The sequence below is a fragment of the Lagenorhynchus albirostris genome, chromosome 14 (genome assembly GCF_949774975.1).
Source record: "Lagenorhynchus albirostris chromosome 14, mLagAlb1.1, whole genome shotgun sequence".
In the NCBI taxonomy this organism is placed as follows: Eukaryota; Metazoa; Chordata; class Mammalia; order Artiodactyla; family Delphinidae; genus Lagenorhynchus; species Lagenorhynchus albirostris.
In genome coordinates, this window is record NC_083108.1 from 63,734,600 (window position 1) to 63,752,367 (window position 17,768).

The following is a 17,768-nucleotide window of genomic DNA, read 5'->3' on the forward strand; positions in this document are numbered from 1 at the left end:
AGTGACTGTGTCTGCCGGAGACTCAGCGGGATTCCTATCTCCCTGCTACATCTAGGTGAGCACCTGCTGGGGGCCTTTTGTCTAGGAGATGCTGGGGAGATGAGGTCACAGGGTCGCTGCCCTGGCTCTTAGGGTCCCACAAGGCGGTGGGGGGGGACGGGGGAGAAGCCCAAACATGGACACCACACCCAGAAGTAACAAGTGCTGTGGGAGCCGTGGGGGCTCCAGGAAGTCCTCCCAGAGAAGGAGCGCCTGAGCCGCCGGGCACAGAAGAGGCCTGGCACCTGCAAAGCCTAGTGACCACGGGTGAAGGCTGGAGCACAGGGGCCTGCAGGGTGGGCTGGGGCAGCCACTGAGGGGCCTTGAGTGACAGGGTGAGAAAAGCGAAGGAGGGGAAGGGCCCCGGGATGGCTCTGAAGCTCTCGCGTGTGGCCCTGGGTCTCCACCCCAGAAATTTAAGTGCTTGCAGAGGATGTCTTTGTGGACTCATGGTATCAGTGGAACCACAGCAAAGTGGTTCTGCCACTTCAGAAGAAACATTGAACAGTTGGGCACACACGGGGCAACAGGAGGAGAGTTTCACAAAGGGCCATTTGGAGGGGTGGGCGCACATGAGACAGTGGTCCTGGCTCGGGGGCTAGTGACAGCAGGGTGCATTACCGCCCCCAGTCCTGGGGCCTAGAGGGTGGGGGACGGAGCCGGGAGGGTGCCAGCCCACCTGACCAGGGTCTGCCATCCTGACGCTGTCTGTGGTGTGCCCCAAACCCGGTCGTGGTGCACCCTGAGATAGCCTGCCCCTCAAAACTGGGTCTGGTGGGCCAGCCCACTGAAGGCCCAGCAAGGCCTCTGTGGGGAAACCCGAGTGTGCAAAGCTATAACTATGAGGATGGTCACTTCAGTTAAAAAAAAGCTAAAAGCTGGACACAAGCCAACTGTCCCACGGTCGGGCAGGGTGGATGGACTCTGGCCCATCTGCATGAAGGGACACGCAGGCTCGCTCTGGCAGCTCCTCGGAATGCGGCCTGCCCTGTGGGCGTGGGGAGAAGTCACTCTGATTTAACGGCAAACAAGGCGCCCAGGTCGTGGCCGTGCTGTGTAGGAACAGGAGTCCTACCCGCTGCAGACAAGGCTTACGTCCGGGACCGCAGGGACTGTCACTCTGCATGCAGAGCTCTGTGCTGTCTCGTTTCACAATAAGCACATATGCCATTCCTTTAGGAGTGATTTATATAAAGAAGTATCTCCTATCTATAAAAGAGGAGAGCTAAAAATGTGGTGAAGGGGGAATGAACAAAAGCCGCCTAGTCTCCCGGCGGCTAACCACCTGGCTGCCCGAAATGCTCACCATCTATGAGAAACAGGCGGGAGCCAGACGTGCCACCTGCCTATGGCCACGGAGGGCAGGACTGGGGGGCACACACCCAGGGTTGGGGAGAGTGGGGTGGGCGGGGGCTCAGTAGCCCCTGAGGAGGAGCAACACGAGGGCATGGAGAGGGTTGGGCGCTCTGGGCGGGAGCTGGGGAGGGGAGACCTGGGTGCTCTTGCCCGATCCGGGTTGCAGCAGACAGGGAGCCTTGACTTCAGCAAGTACCGCTCGTCTGGACCACCGAGATGAGGATGATTCTGAGGCCGACCCAGGAAAGTGGGGAAGAGGCCTGAGGGGATGCTGTGTCCAGGACGAGCGCTGTGGGCCTGGGGGCACGTGTGGTCCTGAGCCTCCCGGGGCCGGGGGGCTGTCGAGTGACTCTGTAAGTGCAACTGGCCTTCCAGATGACAGCCTCAGTGCCCCCACCAGCTGGGCAGCATGGGGCCCTGGGGAGCCACTGGGGGCCTTCCCTGGCTCCCGACCCGCTAAAGAGAAGAGGCAGAGCCCTGGGGCTCAGCACGGTGGGTGTTCCATGTCACCCTCCAGGTCACGGGAGGCACTGCCCACACGCATGCAGGCAGTGGAGGCCTCTGACGCAGGCTCAGCTAACAGCAACCTGGGCTGGAGGGCCTCTTGCTGTCCTGGGTCTCGGGTGGATGTCCCTCCATCCCTGTAATGAGGGGAGAAGTCACCTGGCATCAACCAGGCACCTGCAGCTGATGGGGGTGGGTGTCTGAGCTGGCAGGTGGGCAGGGAGGCTGCAGGCTGGAGGTCAGAGGGATGGGGGAAGGGGCAGCCAGGAGCCAAGAGCAGAGGGCGACGAGCCAAGGGAATGGTTGAGTCTTGGGCCGGAGGGTGGTGGACGCGGATTTCAGGCCGCAAGCCTCTCCCCAGCCCAGCCCATCACCTGCACGTACGGATGATGTCCCCGTCGCCGACCTGCGGCCGGGCACTGCTCCTCCGCTCCAGGTCCTGCAGCACTGAGCGCTCGAAGGCCAGGGCGGCCACACGGCTGAAAAACGCCTTCACGTTCTCCCCTGTGGGCACGGGACAGCCATGACCCCGGCCACCTCTGCCCCTGCCCATGGATGCACTGGGGGGTGGGGGAGCCAGTGGTGCGGGAGCCAGGACAGCCCCCCCGCTGTGCAGGGGATGGGCTCCCCACCCTGGCCACCTGCCCTGGCCGCTCCTGAAAATCTCTGAGCCTTGGTTTCCCGGCATCTACTCTTCCAATCAATTGCTACTGAGCACCCGTGGGCCAGGCACCGAGCAGTGTGGGCCTGCTTTCCTGTAACCTTTGAGCACCTCTCCAGTGGGCAGCCATGAGGATTAGAGCCACTGGCCCCCATGTCCTCCGCCAGGAGGACAAGACCACCCATCTGGGCACAGGGCCGGGCCCAGCCCCCGACACACATGCTGCCCTTGTGCAGTTAACAACCTATACCACCGCACAGGGCAGTCCTTCTTGGCCCATAGGGAGCTCTCAGGGCACATGCTGTTACTCCAATAAGAGGGCGGGTTCTCACAGCCTCAGGGACACCGTCAGGAAGGAGAAGAGGGAACTGGACATGGGGGCTGCCACTTTTTGTGTTGGGCTGGAGGTGGTACTTCCACTCGCACTCCTGCTGCCTCACCCAACCCCTGGGCAGGTGTCCACGGTGGCCCCTCGCCCGGGGTAAGGGCTCCCAGGTGTCATTCCCGAGTCCCCATGGCCTTGGGGCCTCCTGTACCCCCGGCAGTTATTTCATTTCATCCCCCCAACAACCTGTTTTCAAAATCTGTTCCTTGCTTCTCTGCATTTTCTCATTTTTCCTCAGTGAATCATATGGCTTTTATCATTTGAAACACATTTTTCCATTAAAAATAAAACGAGATTGACAGCAACACCCCACTTCCCAGATGAGGATGATGAGGCTCAGAGGCGTTGGGGGCCGGGGTAAGCAGTGCCCGTGGGCAAGGGCAGCTCAGGGGTCGGGGGCCCAGTGAGGCTGGGGCAGACTGGGTGGGGTGTGGGGGAGGGCTGGAGGGCCGTGAGGGATGTTTGAGTGCCTTCTATGATGACACCTGGGGAAGGGAGGGACAGCCGGTCACTGGCCCCTCCCACCTGTACCAGGTCAGGGGCAGGAGGATGGTGTGGTTACAGGTGAGGCTGCGTTCCAACCCCAGCCCCACCACTGCCTCCCTGAGACTCTGGTCGTGACCTCACAGGGACGGGATGGATATGCCCCACAGCGGCTGCGGGGGTCTCACTAGAGAACACAGGTGTGCCACTCCTCCCATCCAGGGCAGGGCCCCCACCCCCGATCACCACGGCGGCAGCCCTGCACCCACTCACCGGTCTTGGCCGACACGGACCAGTACTCGGCCTGCATCTCGTTGGCTAGGCGCACGGCCTCTGCCTCCGCCTGCTCGCACGCGGCCCCTGACTGAGAGAAGCGGCCCTGCTGACCCAGCTCCCCGGGCCTTGGCACCTGCCCACAGGTGAGCCCGGCGGTCCCAGGCGAGTCTGAGCGCCAGCGTCCCTCCCTGATGGGACGAGCCCCGAGCACCGGGAACCGAGTGGCCCTGCTTTCAGACCCCCGCCTGCAAGTTCCCATGTAGGCAAATACGAGTCACCCTCTGCTCCGCAAGCCCAGGCTGAAGGGGCCACGTTTCCCGAGGCCGCCCCTGGCCCTGACCCGCTCCGCTCACCAGAAGGTCCTTCTTGGTCCCCACAAGGAACAGGAAGCAGGCGCCTGGTTCATTCTCCCTCAGCGCGTCCTCCAGCCACTGCCTGGAACATGGGGGACAGGCAGAGACGGCACCCACCCCCCCAGGGGCTGAGGAAGCTGGGATGGGGTGCAGCCCGGGTTCTCCCAGGGCCGAGGGTTGCAAGGAGGGTAGCTTGCCCCAAGCTGGCCTCGGGGGCCTCGGGTGGGTGGGTACGCAGGGGCGCTGTAGGGGGAGCTGAAGGCCCTGTCCAGGCCACGGCTCTACCCTCGCCCAGGGTGAGACCTGCACTGTCACCAACTGGAGTGACCAGCCTGGCCTCCCTCACAGGGCTGGAGATGCGGCTGTGGACACCCCAAACAAAAGCAAGGTGAAGGGGCTCTGGTCTGTCAGCTGATGAACCCTGGCTCTTTTTTTTTTTTAATTAAAAAAAGTTTTTGTTTTTTTTTTTGGCCGTGCTGTGCGGCTTTTGGGATCTTAGTTCCCTACCTTAGTTCCCAACCAGGGATTGAACCTGCACTATGGCAGTGAAAGCATGGAGTCCTAACCATTAGGCTACCAGGGAATTCCCAACCCCCGGCTCTTGCCCAGATCTCTGCCTGAGACAGCAAGTGCCCAGTTGTGTCCCCAGAGACAGGGCCCAGGCGAGGTGAATATGCCAGGCCTCTCGCCACAAATTAGTCAGGCTTTCAAGATGACAACAGCAGAGCACGGAAGCCAGCGTGCGCCATTCTGCGCTGGCCACAGGCCCAGCTGGCCCTGCCTTCTGCTGTAGCTGCAGATCTTGAAGGATAAAAAGGTAGCCAACAGTCATCGGCCCGTGGGTGGCGGGTGCTGACCCGCAAGCTTGGTCACCTGTACCCACTGTCAGGGGCCCAGCTCATGGCCCAGGTTTGGGGAGCCCTCCAGGCAGTTTTCTGGGCCCAAGGGTCCCACGGGGGCTGCAGAGCCCCAGACTTGCCTGGTGTGCTCCAGGGTCTGCATGTCAGTGAGGTCAAAGGCCGTGATGATCACTGCATGGGGTGGAGGGGGGGAGCCAGGAGCCGGTCAGTGACGGGGGAGGCAAACACAGCGTGACAAGGGGGCTCCCGCAGAACTGATGGGGGCGACGGACGCCGGGAGGGAGACACCCATGGCCGCCCTGGGGACCCAGCCCCCCACTCTGATCCACACCCAGCGGCCCAGCCACAGGGGGCTCCAGGGAGGCAAGGTGAGCCCCTGCGTTCAAATCTCCTCTCTGTCTCTTACGGCTGAGGGAGTGCAGGTGAGGCCTTGACGCTGAGAGCCTCAGCCTTCGTCTGTGACATGGTGAGGACCACAGCTACCTCTAGCTCTCAGGGTAGCTCTGAGGACTAAGTTGGAGCAGCTGTTTTAAAGCTCTTGGCCTAGGGCCTGACGTGGAGCAGACTTTCCCCCACTGGCAGCTATGGTCGTGCTGGCGATTAGCAACAACCAGCTTCAGGGGAACAATTTCTGAGGAGCAGGGTGGGCAGGAAATTGGGAGATGCAGCCCCCTCCCCCCAGCTCCTCTCATCACTGCCCTGTCTGGTCCCCTGTGCCCTGGGTGGCCCCATGTGGAGAGCATTCCTGGCCTGCTCTCTTCTGGCCCCAGGGGTGTGATCAGGGCTGGACGTGGGCCTCCCTCTGCACCTCGGCTGAAGGCTGCAGGAGGCCCACCCATGTGCCCCGCCCTGGCAGAGGGGCTGAGAAGTGGAGGAGGAAGCTGATGGCGGTGGTGACCGTGGCCGGGCTGCTGTCTGCAGGGTTGTGCCAGGCGCCACGCCTTATTCCCAGGGGGTGTCATCCCCCTGAGAAGAGAGGCCACAGCAGATGTGGCATAGCTGTTATTCCAATCCACAGCCGAGGTGCTCGTGGTTTCCTGTTTTTGCTTTTTTCAAACCTTAGTGAAAATGTGACTTTTAACACCAGTACTGAGTGGACCTAACTGTACCTCATCATCTGAGTCCAGTTTGGATGCCTTGGACCGCTTGCTCTTACCTCTCACTGAAACCCTTTCTCTCTTCTTCCTGGTCAGAGGAGGGGGCTTATGCTGCTACTGCCTGCTGACCGGGAGGCCTGCCCAGGGCTGGGGCGCCCTCAGCAAGGATGTGGTGGGCGAGGAGCCCCGCTGGCCCCCACCTGGGGGCCCACCTCCACCCCTCCCCTCCAGCCAAGCCCCGCCCCCCTGCTCCTGAGTTGACTCTGCTCTTCTTTCTGGGGTCTCTGCACAAGTACACCCCACTCTGAGCACCCTTCTGAGCTGAAACTGGGGCTGAGACTTTCAGGTAGCACCCACCACCATGGGTCCCTAAAGCGCGTGGCTGCCGAGGCTGGCCTGGGCCCGGCTGGAAGACGAGGACCGGCCCCGTGTTTCCTCAGTGGCTCTCAGAGGACAGACTTGGTGCCTGCACGGAATACCTGGGCATCTTGCTGTGCGCCCAGCAGGGGATTCACGGGGAGCCCCTGCTGCACATGGTGGAGGCCCCACTGTTGCCGTCACCTGGCTACTCACCCTGGGCACCCCGGTAGTAGGCAGACGCGATGCACTTGAACTTCTCCTGTCCTGCTGTGTCCCAGCTGCGCCGTGACCGAGAGGGAGGGGGGAGAGAGAGAGAGGGAGAGAGAGAGAAAAGGGGAAACGGAGAGGTGGCAGGTTAAGCCATTGATCATAGTGTCCACAGCCAGCAGGCTTGTGGGGCCCTGGGCCGGAGACCCACATGCCCGCACCAGCTGCATGGGTGCCACAAAGTGGCTGCTGCCAGCCAGCCAGCCCCACCCCCAGCTCCTTATGATTCCTTCCTTGGGCGCCCATGGGGAACCCCCTCTCTGGATGCACTGTGCTCATCGGGGAGGGGCGCGGCCTTAGCATTTCCACTGCCCAGATGAATGGAGCTGTAGCTCAGTCCCTTCCAACTGCGCCATAAAAAAGAGAATGTGCTCCCTGATGTGGCTGCTCTCAAGATGTGAAAGTCCACCTGTAGAGGCGACCCCGGGAATGGGACTGGGGCTCTGCCACTTGCGCATGTGTGACTGGGGTGTGGCTCCACCTTCCCCATGGCAGTGGAGGGGACGCTCAGCTCTCTGGGTGGGGTGCGTTGTCTGACAAGGACATGGTTTGCTTCTCTGATCAGTTAGCTCTGGCTCTCTGGAGGAGCTGAGCCCTGGCTCCATGGGAAAAAAATGCAACAATTGATTAATGATGTCTGCCATGGGTACAGTAAAGATAGAGGAAGTTACCTGCTGAGATCTACTTGCCCTGGTTTAGAACAAGGCTGTAGGTCAAAATGCAGGACTGAGTCTGAAAATCCACCCTTTTTAAAAATCAACACATCAAAATTTAAGTTTTCGCAGTAAACTAACGAGTAGACAAGCCATGAACAAGACACCAATAATCTGAAATTTTTCCAAGCGATCCAGCATGATGCAGAACTGTTTGGCTCTTTCATTAATTCATTCACATTTCCACTTCTGAAGAATACTCTGGGTGGGAGCCGGGAGGGTGGCCTGGCAGTGGGGCCAGTTGATTGGCTGGCAATGGCCTCTGTGTAGGACAAGGAGAGGCGGAGCCCGGAGAGCCCCCTGCTTCCTCCTGGGCCCTCTAATTAGACACAGCTGCCCTCCGCAGCTCCAGCTAGGCTGCCCCCAGCAGCTCGTGCTGCTTCACTCTCCTGCCTCCTCATCCCCTCGGTCCTGCAGGCCTGTGTCTTCACAGCCTCTTCTGCTCTGGTCTGACCCTGTACACCCCCTTGGGCGAGGTTTGGTGGTACCATCTGCTCCAGGACTGCACTGGGACTGGTCTCAGAGGAGCGGGCACTGTCTCGACACATTAGGAGCTGAATGAAGTCCACAAGGGGGTGAGCTCCGCGATCCCAGGCCCAGCCCGGGGCATGGAGGCCCGAGGAGTGAATCCAGGGAGCAGGGGTGAGCACCAGGGAGAGCGCAGGAGGAGGGGACCAGACAGAGGCCCAGGGAATGCCAGCAGGGTCGGCCACGCAGGAGAGGCCCAGGCTGGAGACCAGCAGGTGCCGGAGGAGAGGGGCTCTGGTGGGAAAGCATGAGGCTGGGGGGAGACCCTGGGCTATTCTGAGGGAAACTAGAGGAGAGGGGCTGAAGCCAGGGGTGTGTGTGTGTGTGTGTGTGTGTCCCTGAGAGGCCAAGGCGTGAGGTCTGGCAGGGAGGAGACAGACACACAGACAGAGGGAGAGAGACGGGGCAGCATCAGGCCCCAGTAAGGTCTGTGGACCGTGTGGCCTCTGCTAGAGCCCAGAACGCAGGGAACGGTTTTGGCCCCGTTTTCCAAGTGGGAACAGAGGCTGGAGGGCTGAAGTGACTTGCCGGAGGCCGCGCTGCTGGCCTGGCAAATGGGATCACAGAGGGCCCACGGGGAGCACCAGGGGAGGCTGGGGGCGGGGGCGGGCACATCAGGCTGCAGGGACTGGGGCAGCAGAGAGCCCAGCTTCACAAAACCGCCCGGGGCTTCCTGCCCGCTCGCCGAGGCCTTCCCCGGGGTCTCCCCCGGTGTCTCCGCGAAGCCCTCCACAACCATATGATGGGAAACAAGCGAGGCGCGGTGACTTACATCTGGAGGCTGAAGGGGATCCCGGCGACCTCAAAGCGCTCCATCTCAAAGTCCACCCCGATGGTGGCCTTGTAGTCGCGGTCAAAAACATTCTTGCAGAACCTGTGGGGGCCGAGGAAGCCATCAGAGCCCGCCCTCAGGGAAGACCAGGCGGTGACGGCCATGGAGACGGGCCGCAGAGACAGGCCACGGGCGACGGAGCTGCCAGCGGGAACTCCGTGTGGAGAGAGGCTGCGGCAGCAGGAGACCAACAAGTGGGTCAAGGCAGTGAAAAGTACCGCGTCTGCCGGCAGGGAGGGCAGGGAGGGGAGCCTGTGGCCCCGGGGATGGTGTGACCAATGCCAGGCTCCTAGGACGCCGCACTCCCCGCGGACCCACCATCTCCCAGATTTCTTGCACCCCCTCCCAGCAGCCACATGGTCTCCACTGCGACATGTGATGGAGCCTCCCGGGCCAGTGGCGCACCTGTGGATGAGGCTGGTCTTGCCCACGTAGAGGTCGCCGACCACAACCACCTTGGAGAGTTTGAGCCTGTGAGGAGTACGGCGCGGTGCTCTCAGGCGCGATCACGGGAGCATCTTCGCGCACACGGGCCCCTCCTTCCCTGCATTCCCCACTCGTGATGTGGACAGGTCACCTGTGACACACTCTGGGATGTCCGTCCCCCTCACTGGCCCTCAGAGGGGAGGGCAGGAGGACTTGCATTTGTTCTGGGGACTCTGTACCCCTGATCCCACTGGGTCCATGTCCCTCCATGAGAATCACAAATGGGCACCATGGGAGGCTGAGTCTTGGGCTGAGGGAGCAGCGGGAAGAGCCCCAGGTGGGGCTGTGTCCAAGTTGGGTCATCTGCTCCAGAACTAGCTGCTGCCTGGGAGCAGAGTAGACACGGCCCCTCCCTCGAAGACGTGGCCAGGTGAGCTGCACCAAGTCACCAGGTGACACAGAGGTGCCCTGTTGCTGTCTGCAGGTGGAGGAGACTGGTGGTTTGGGCGTGACCCACAGTCCCAGGAATGCTGCTGTGCGAGTGCAGGACACACACAGAGGGAGGGGTAGCTGCTCTAGGTGAGCAGGGTTCCCCCTCCCCAGGGAGCCTGAGAACCTTAGAGCCATGGCCCAGGCGTGCAGACATGAGTCCACAACATGCCCCCAGCCTGCCTGGCCCTGGAATGCCCTCCAGGGTGATGGTGGTGTCCTGGCAGGCACACAGCCCCAGGCCCTGTACCCCTGCCTGCGTCCCTTACCTCGGTGCTGCATCTGCACTGCTAGTTCTATGTGTGTGTGTGTGTGTGCGTGTGCGTCTGCACTGCTAGTTCTATGTGTGCGTGTGTGTGTGCGTGTGTGTGTGCGCGGGCGCGCGTCTGCACTGCTAGTTCTATATGTGTGTGTGTGTGCGTGCGCGCGCGTCTGCACTGCTAGTTCTATGTGTGCGTGTGTGTGCGCTGCATCTGCACTGCTAGCTCTATGTGTGTGTGTGTGTGTGCGCGTGTGTGCGCGCGCGTCTGCTAGTTCTATGTGTGTGTGTGCGCTGCATCTGCACTGCTAGTTCTATGTGTGTGTGTGTGTGTGCGTGTGTGCGCGCGCGTCTGCTAGTTCTATGTGTGTGTGTGTGCGCGCGCACACACCTGCACTGCTAGTTCTATATGTGTGTGTGTGCGTGTGTGTGCACGTGCGTCTGCACTGCTAGTTCTGTGTGTGTGTGTGCGCGCGTCTGCACTGCTAGTTCTATATGTGTGTGTGTGTGCGCGCGTGCGTCTGCACTGCTAGTTCTATATGTGTGTGTGTGTGCGCGCGCGCGTCTGCACTGCTAGTTCTATGTGTGTGTGTGTGTGTGTGTGTGCGCTGCATTTGCACTGCTAGTTCTATGTGTGTGTGTGTGCGCACGCGCGTCTGGTGTTTTGTTTTGTTTTTGGCTGCACCATGAGGCTTGCAGGATCTTAGTTCCCTGACCAGGGATTGAACCCAGGCCCCGGCAGTGAAAGCACCGAGTCCTAACCACTGGACTGCCAGGGAATTCCCTGCGCTGCTAGTTCTGGAGCAGGTGGCCCTGACTCTGCTTCTCAGGAGGGGTAAAGGTGCTGCCGCAGGGCCACTGGGTTCCCCTGTGCCCCAGTTTCCTGGCCTTCCAGCACTGAGTGTGGGGAAGGGTTGGGAGCTCCTTGGTGGGAAGCCCCTGGTGTGGAACCAGCACTCCCCCAGCAGCCGCCGCCATGCTCAGCCCGTGACCATGGCCACCTCGGCCATCCTGGCCTCACTGTCCCCATGTGACTTGTGAGCTCAGCCTTCTCCCTGAACAGACCATGAGCCCCTCAGGATGCATGGCGGAAGCAGGACCCCACACCTGTTTGTTAAGAAGATGTGACCATGGCAGGACACCTGTGCCGCAGTGCCAGGCGCCCTGAGGCAGTGACGGGGCGCACACATGCCTCTCCTTCCTGCGTGTGGCCTGGCGAGGAACCCAGCATGGAGTTCAGGAGCATGGTGCAGGGGGCACCCGCTCCGTCTGGGCGAGGGGGCAGGTGTGGTGGGGACTCAGGGGAGACCCCAGGGACCCAACACTAAGTCTGAGGCCTGAAGGGCAGGAAATGCTTCTGGAGGGAACAGCCGTGCTCAGACCTCGCTGCTGGCCTCACTGAGGGGGGGGAGCTATTCCTACAGCAGGTGCGGCAGGTAAAGCCAGATAAACGGCGGATGCTCCTCAGACCTGTATGGGGTGGCGGCGCCCGCATCCACACACTCACACGTGCGCTCGACCCTCCCCACCCTCCCCTGGCCAAGCCAGCACTCACCCGACGGTCCCCGTATTCCTGTGTTGGCAGGCGGCGCTGACCTGCCCGTGAAAGTGCTCCCGGAGCTGCAGGCAGGCGGCGGGCGTGTACCACTGGAAACAAGACAGACAGACAGACAGGTGGGCACATCACCCTGCAAAGCTCGCCAAGTGGGCAGCAGGTTCCTTCCTGAGCCTCGGTCACATCCGTCCTCTACCTTGTCAGCGACTCCCAAGGCTCCAGGGCCTTGTGAGCCCCGAGGAGGAGCAGTGGGACCAGGACACACCAGGGAGCCCAGGCGGGGATCCAGAGAGCTGTGTCCCGCTGGGGGCAGCTGTGCCCTTGCTGCGGGCGTATCAACCCTCTGTCCCCTCTGGGCCTCTTCCAATGAGAGGAGGGGTGGGCTGTAAGGGCCCTTTTAGTGGCAAGATCCTCCTACCCCTTCTATGGATCTCTGATGCCATTTTTGTTTTAAAAATATGCATAGCTGTGCATGGAAAATGTCCTGGAAGACACTTTCATCTTCCATATTGTTCAGAAGGCAGAACTGGGTAGTGGTCTAAGAGCAGGGCCCCTGTGTCCACCCTCAGCTGCTGTGTGACCCTGGGTAGTTGCCTCATGTCTCCGCACTTCAATTTCTGCATCTAGAAAATCTCAGGGACTTGGGGGCATAAAACGAGGTTACATTTGTGAAGCCACCAGCGCAGAGCTGGTCTGGCACATACATACTAAGTGATCAGCAAAGACGCCATGACACATCCAATGCAGGTTTGTTCTATAATTAGAAAAAATGATGTTAAACAAATGAAAGGTGACCATTACGCTTTGCAGTCAGATTGGCCAAGGCTAAGTGTGGGGCATGGCCAGGATGTGGGAGGAGGCCGAGCTGGAGACGGCTGCTGTGCTCTGCTGTGCTCCCTGGGCCACCCCTCTGTCCTTCAGGGCCCCTGCGGCTCTGCCCTGGTCCACCTGCCCTCTCGGCTCTGTGAGACCAAGGCAGCAGGGACGGTGAAGGAGCTCGGCCAGGGGTGAGGGCGGGACCTCACAGCGCCCATGTCCTCATCTGTAAGGTGGGGACACCCCTCACGGCACCTCTTGGTCTGCTCACTGGAGGAGCAAGTGGGCAGTGCAGACGAGCGCTCAGCCCAGGGACCCCGGCCATGCGAAGGTGGGCCACCTCTCGGGAAAGCTGGCTGCTTTTCCGTCCACTTCCGTGTCAGTGTCAAGCTGGGGGCTGGCCAAGACACGGCGGTCAGTAGAGGGGTCCCAGGACTTGGGACAGATTGGAGAAGTGTGCTAGGGAAGGCTGGCAGGAAGCGCACAGAGGAAAACCGAGGCCCATGGGGTGAAGGAAGGACTGGCCCCATCTGACCACGAATTGCTTGGGTCTGAAGTGCTGTGGCCCTGGAGTGTGGGATGAACTTGGCCACAGGCAGTTGGCGGAGAATCTTACCTTCTGTGGAAGCAGGGATGCCCTAGCCTGCCTCCCAAGGTGGGGAAACGTCAGAGCTCTGGAGTCGGCCACGGTTGGGTCAAGTCTGGGCTCCCCCACGCCCAGCTGTGTGACCTCAGGCAGTCCTCCCTACCTCTCTGAGCCTCATCTCACTTTGTAATTGGGGTCCTTCATCCCATGAGACCTGGACTGTTTTGTGCCGATCACGCTTCCCTTCTTTTGGCTTTTTAACCCCAGTCCCCGTCATCCCTAGTCACCACTGTCAAGTTCAGTAGAGAAGCAGCTGCCTGGGCCTCTGATGAGATGGAAAGTCCTGGGGGCACTGTCCACGGGTCTAAAGCACCGAGGCTTTATCTGTGCATGTTGGAGACAGAACTCGGGGTTGGGGGGAAGGCAGGAGAGGGGGAGGAGGAATGACTGCGGACCCCAAATACCCAGAGCCTACCCTCCTTCCCCCACCGGCCTGGGCACAGATTCCAAGACTCAAAAGAGAGGATTTCTCCCCACAGCACCAACCATTGATGGCAGGATCTTAAGCATCCTTCCAGATACCCTGCACATAGAAGCAAACACATGCATTTCTGCTCCTTTTCTCACACATGGTGCTCAACAACTTACTTTGGCTCTCATTGTGCATCAGCCCCTGAGAGGCGCTCATGCCTCCCCGAGTCTGTGTCAAGAAGCAGCATTTTGCTGTCTACGTGGCCCCCTCTCGAGGACATTATGTTGTGTCTGACCTTCTACTTTACAAATTGCTGCAGTGCCTGGCCCTGAGCATCTGCAGTGCTGGGAGACATTATCCCACTGCTCCCTTGGGAGGCTGTGCAGATTTGCATCCCCTGCTGTGATTAATAATGGATTTTAATATAGATGGAAGAGAGCTGTGAGTTTCCAGCAAGGACAGAAGGCAGAATGGTAAGGGGTGAGAACTTCGGATTTGGTGTCAGGAAACTGGAGTGCTGTTTGATAATGTCATAATTAAAATGAGAAAAACAGTGACCACACTTGGGCAAGGGAGCTCCCTTTTACCATGAGCCAGACACCCAATATGAGAGGAATTATCCTTCTGTACCAGTGGCTCTGAGAGGTTGAGTAACTTGCCCGCGGTCACACAGCTTAATGACATGCAGGACTCACACCCAGGACAGTCTGACTGCAAAGTCTGTGCCCTTAACATCCATGCCACACTGCCTCCTGGTGTCACCTTTCACTTGCTGGCCCACCTTGGGCAAGTCAACGCCAAGCTTCTCAAGAAGTCTGCTGAGTCCCTGGGGTCTGTCAGAGAGGCACTGACCTCCCCGATTCACCTGCTTTGTTTCCAGTGGTGAGTGAGGTGGGGAAAGCTGGATGAGGGCGTGGTGTCCGGAGAGCAGTGCACATATCAAGGGCTGGCCTAACGCCTCCCTACCTTAGGAAAGCTGGTGATGACGCGGTCCCGGCTCACCGTGGGCCCCAAAGGCATCACAGAGGACCTCATTCTTCCTGGGAGTCCTGTGGCCCCAAAAGGGGGAAGAGAGTTAGGGAACTGTGAAATCCCTGGGGACTCCCCCAAAGTTGATACCTAACGTTGCAGTAGCTTTGAAAACAGGTCCAAGCCTCCTTCTCTGTCAGGAATGTCAGGATGCCAGGGGTCATCTCTCCAATCTGCAGGCAGTGTGTGTTGGGGCACGGGGGCGGGTACCAGGCCTGCCACCAGGCCTTGGAGTCGAGGAGACCTGAGTCTCCTGACTGATGTCCACCAGGAGTGGCGCCTCCCTGAGCTCAGCTCTGCGCTGAGTGAAGGAGCACAGTCGCCAGGCTGTGCACACAGCCCGGGTAGAGGAAGTAGAGTGGGGAGGGGTCCCCCGCTCCTGCCCCTTAAGGGATGAAGGCTCTGGGTATGCAGGGCCCTCAGGGTTCAGCCCACAGGCCTTTCCCAGAACCACCACAGCTGGCACCGGGCCCCTCAGCCTATTCCACAGCCCCGGCTCCTTCTCCCTCCCGCCCCCTCCGCACTGGGTGGCCTTGACCGAGAGAGAGGCCTGTGGTCCTCCGCATCGGACCATCTCTCCCCAGACCAGCACTGGGGGCCCGGGGTGTGCGGTCAGGAAACGAGGAGGCCCGGGGCCCAGGCCGCTTTCAGGTTATGCAGTGGGAGGTGGGCGGGGGATCACGCGGGCGGGAGAGGGTGTGTCCGAAGGGGCGGCTGACTCACCTGCGGCGGCTGCAGAGGCTCCTGACGCTGCCTAGTCCGGAGGGTCCAGTGGCCGCGATCACCATGGCAACGAGCACCACACGGGACAGGCGGGCGTCTGACGAATCCGGGACGTCGGGGATGGGGCTCACAGCCAAAAGTGTTCCGTCAGCGTCTCGCGCCGCGATCACCATAGCAACCAGAGCCTCGCGGGAGACTCCGGGACGCGGCCCGAGCGCCGGTGATCACCATGGCAACAAGGGCGGGGCCTGGTGGGCGGGCCAGGTCGGCCATGGGTGGGGCCTGGGCTCCAGGGGCGGGCCTGGGCGGCGCTGACTGTGGAGAGACTTGCGCACCTGGCCTCCCTGATGTCACCATGGCTGGGGAGGGTTGGTGGTTCAAACGTGGAGGGAATTATGTGCAGTGTTTAAGTACTTATTTTCATAATATAGCAAATGTGATCTTTTTCTTGTTATGTAAATATTTCGTGTTTTTCTTGTTATCTGGTAGGGAGGGATCTCCAAGATCCCTTGACTTCTTTCCATCACATCCAGTGTCTGATCTATCAGTAAATCCTGTAGGTTCTACCCTGAAAATTTGTCCAGTATCTTCTCTCTCCCTCCTACTTCCTCTGATCTCACCATGGTCCCAACCATCATCATCTCTCCCCTTAACTGGTCTCCCTGCTTCCACCTTTGCTTCTATCCTATTCCCAGTTCAGCAGCCCCCAGGGATCCCTTGTTAAAACACAGATCAGATCATGTCAGTCCTCAGCTCCAAACCCTCCAATGCCTCCTCATCGCTCTTAGATGAATAAAATCTTTACAATAGCCCAAGAGGCCCCATGTGATTTGCCCCATTTATTCTCTTAGCTCATCTCCTACTGCTTCCCCCTCCCCCCCATCCCACACATGCTCCACTGGCCTCCTTGCTGTCCTCCACACGCCAGGCACGGGGGTGCTTGCATCAGCTGTCTCCTAGGCCTGGAAGGCTCTGTCCCCAGATAGCCACATTGCTCAGATGTCACCTCTAGATGAGGCATCCTATTTACAACTGCCGCATCCTTCCAACCCCTTATTCTGCTCTATTTCTCCCAGGCACTTAGCATTTTCTAACACATTATATAACTTGCTGTTTATGTTGATTGTCTGTCTCCCTCCACTGAGCGCAATGAGAGCAGGGGTTCTTGTGTATAGTCCACCCGACTTATTGCATCAGCCAAACAGTGCCTGCACATAAGCAGGCATGGAGTGAAGGTTAAATGAGTGAACCAATATTGCATTTACAAAAGCAAGGTGAACACTGTTTGAAGTATACTGCCATTACATTAAAAGGTAAATGAATTGTATTTACTCATATAAATTTAGTGTATCAATGGAAAGATTCCAGTGGTTGCCATAGGTAAGGAAGATCCGTTGGCTGGGGACCAAGGAGGGAGGGAGACATTATACTTTCATACTTTTTGGATTTTCTTCTATGTACATATGTCACCTATTTGGTAAATAATTCAAATGAAAATAAACATTTTGGAACAGAGGGAATACAATAATATCCCCCGTCTCGGCCCTTCTGGGTTAGCCCTGATGCATTTCGGTGTGCTTCGTACCTTTCCCACAGACACCTCCTCCTCTCTGCAATCATGGCATAAGAAGAGGCTCTTGCTGTAGCACTGGCATTTGATCGCCCTGCAGTGACAAGGAATGGACACGCCTTCCATTTCCTGACCTTCATCTGCATAGTTCTGAACCTAATGATGCCTGAATATCATATGCCTTGGCTTCTAGAGCTCACGCTGCAACATTAATTTCCATAATTAATGGCTGTTTAAAGGCTGACCTGAGTCACTGAGCTTCTGTGAGCTAGTTTCTGTTTGCAGAGAGAGGGATGTGGGGCTAGATGGCTTCCAGAGGCATTTATGAGATGGTAACCACAGAAATGAGATGGTAGCTTTGGAGAGGAGGACCGTGTATGGGACAAGGGAAGGGGATGCAGACACTGATAATGTTCTAATGGTGAATTCACAGGTGCTTATTATATTTTTATGTCTCACAAATTAACATATATGCTACATAGAATGTTATGTGTGTGTTTGCAAAAATAATAAAAAGGAGATTGAAAAACAGAAAATTGAAGGACGATTTTACAAAAAGACTCTCTGTAACCAAATCCTGAGAGATCTGGAATTCCCAGCTTTGAGAATCTACTGGATTCAGCTCCCTGATTTCACAAGCAAGGAAATGAAGGCTCACTCATTCCAAAGGATTTGCTTCATGAGTTAGAACTGGATTTGGAACCCAGATTTCCTAAATCCCAGCCCAATGCTCTCCACACCACCTTTGTAAAAAAGCTAGGATGCTCTAGGTTAGACAGACCCTTCACGACCTGGTCCTTTGAGGGACAGTGGTAGGGGCAGACATCCACATCACAAAGTGGGGTCCATGGCACACAGATCGAAGTCAGTTGCCTGCGTTTCAGAGTTAAATGTGCTGGAGGCCGACGCTTGGTGTCTTTGTTAGTGAGTTTCACTGCTAAGGGCTCAGGCCTCAGGGTGAGCTTCCCTGAGTTGCTCAACTTCCTCCTCCGTTTACTCTGGTAGAAAATGGACCTGACTACGTGCTTCAAGGGTTTGTTGTGAGGATCGCACAAGATGGTGAAAGTGCTTTGATTATGAAGCTTGACTCAAATCCATTAACCATTCACTTCTTCTACACTTACCGAAA

At 58.6% G+C, this 17,768-nt stretch overlaps 1 protein-coding gene across 20 annotated transcripts; it reads right to left on the bottom strand.

Annotated features, from left to right (window-relative positions):
- Positions 1-1,209: 1,209 nt before the first annotated feature.
- Positions 1,210-15,189, bottom strand: RAB36 (RAB36, member RAS oncogene family). 20 transcript variants are annotated; one of them, XM_060121261.1, is made up of 11 exons: positions 15,070-15,189; positions 14,284-14,366; positions 11,444-11,535; positions 9,120-9,185; positions 8,655-8,756; positions 6,588-6,652; positions 5,033-5,088; positions 4,058-4,135; positions 3,702-3,792; positions 2,284-2,403; positions 1,210-2,036 (listed from the first exon to the last, which is right to left on the bottom strand). In XM_060121261.1, the coding sequence occupies exons 2-11, from the start codon at positions 14,350-14,352 to the stop codon at positions 1,972-1,974; spliced, it is 804 nt and encodes a 267-aa protein (XP_059977244.1). In that variant the 5' UTR covers positions 14,353-14,366; positions 15,070-15,189; the 3' UTR covers positions 1,210-1,971. The 20 variants fall into 20 exon arrangements, 18 of the variants coding, with proteins under 18 accessions (XP_059977244.1, XP_059977230.1, XP_059977229.1 ...); XM_060121247.1 differs by having other exon boundaries at positions 2,274-2,403; positions 8,655-8,885; XM_060121246.1 differs by having other exon boundaries at positions 2,274-2,403; positions 8,655-8,885; positions 12,152-14,366; positions 15,070-15,111.
- Between the last annotated feature and the right edge of the window lie 2,579 nt (positions 15,190-17,768).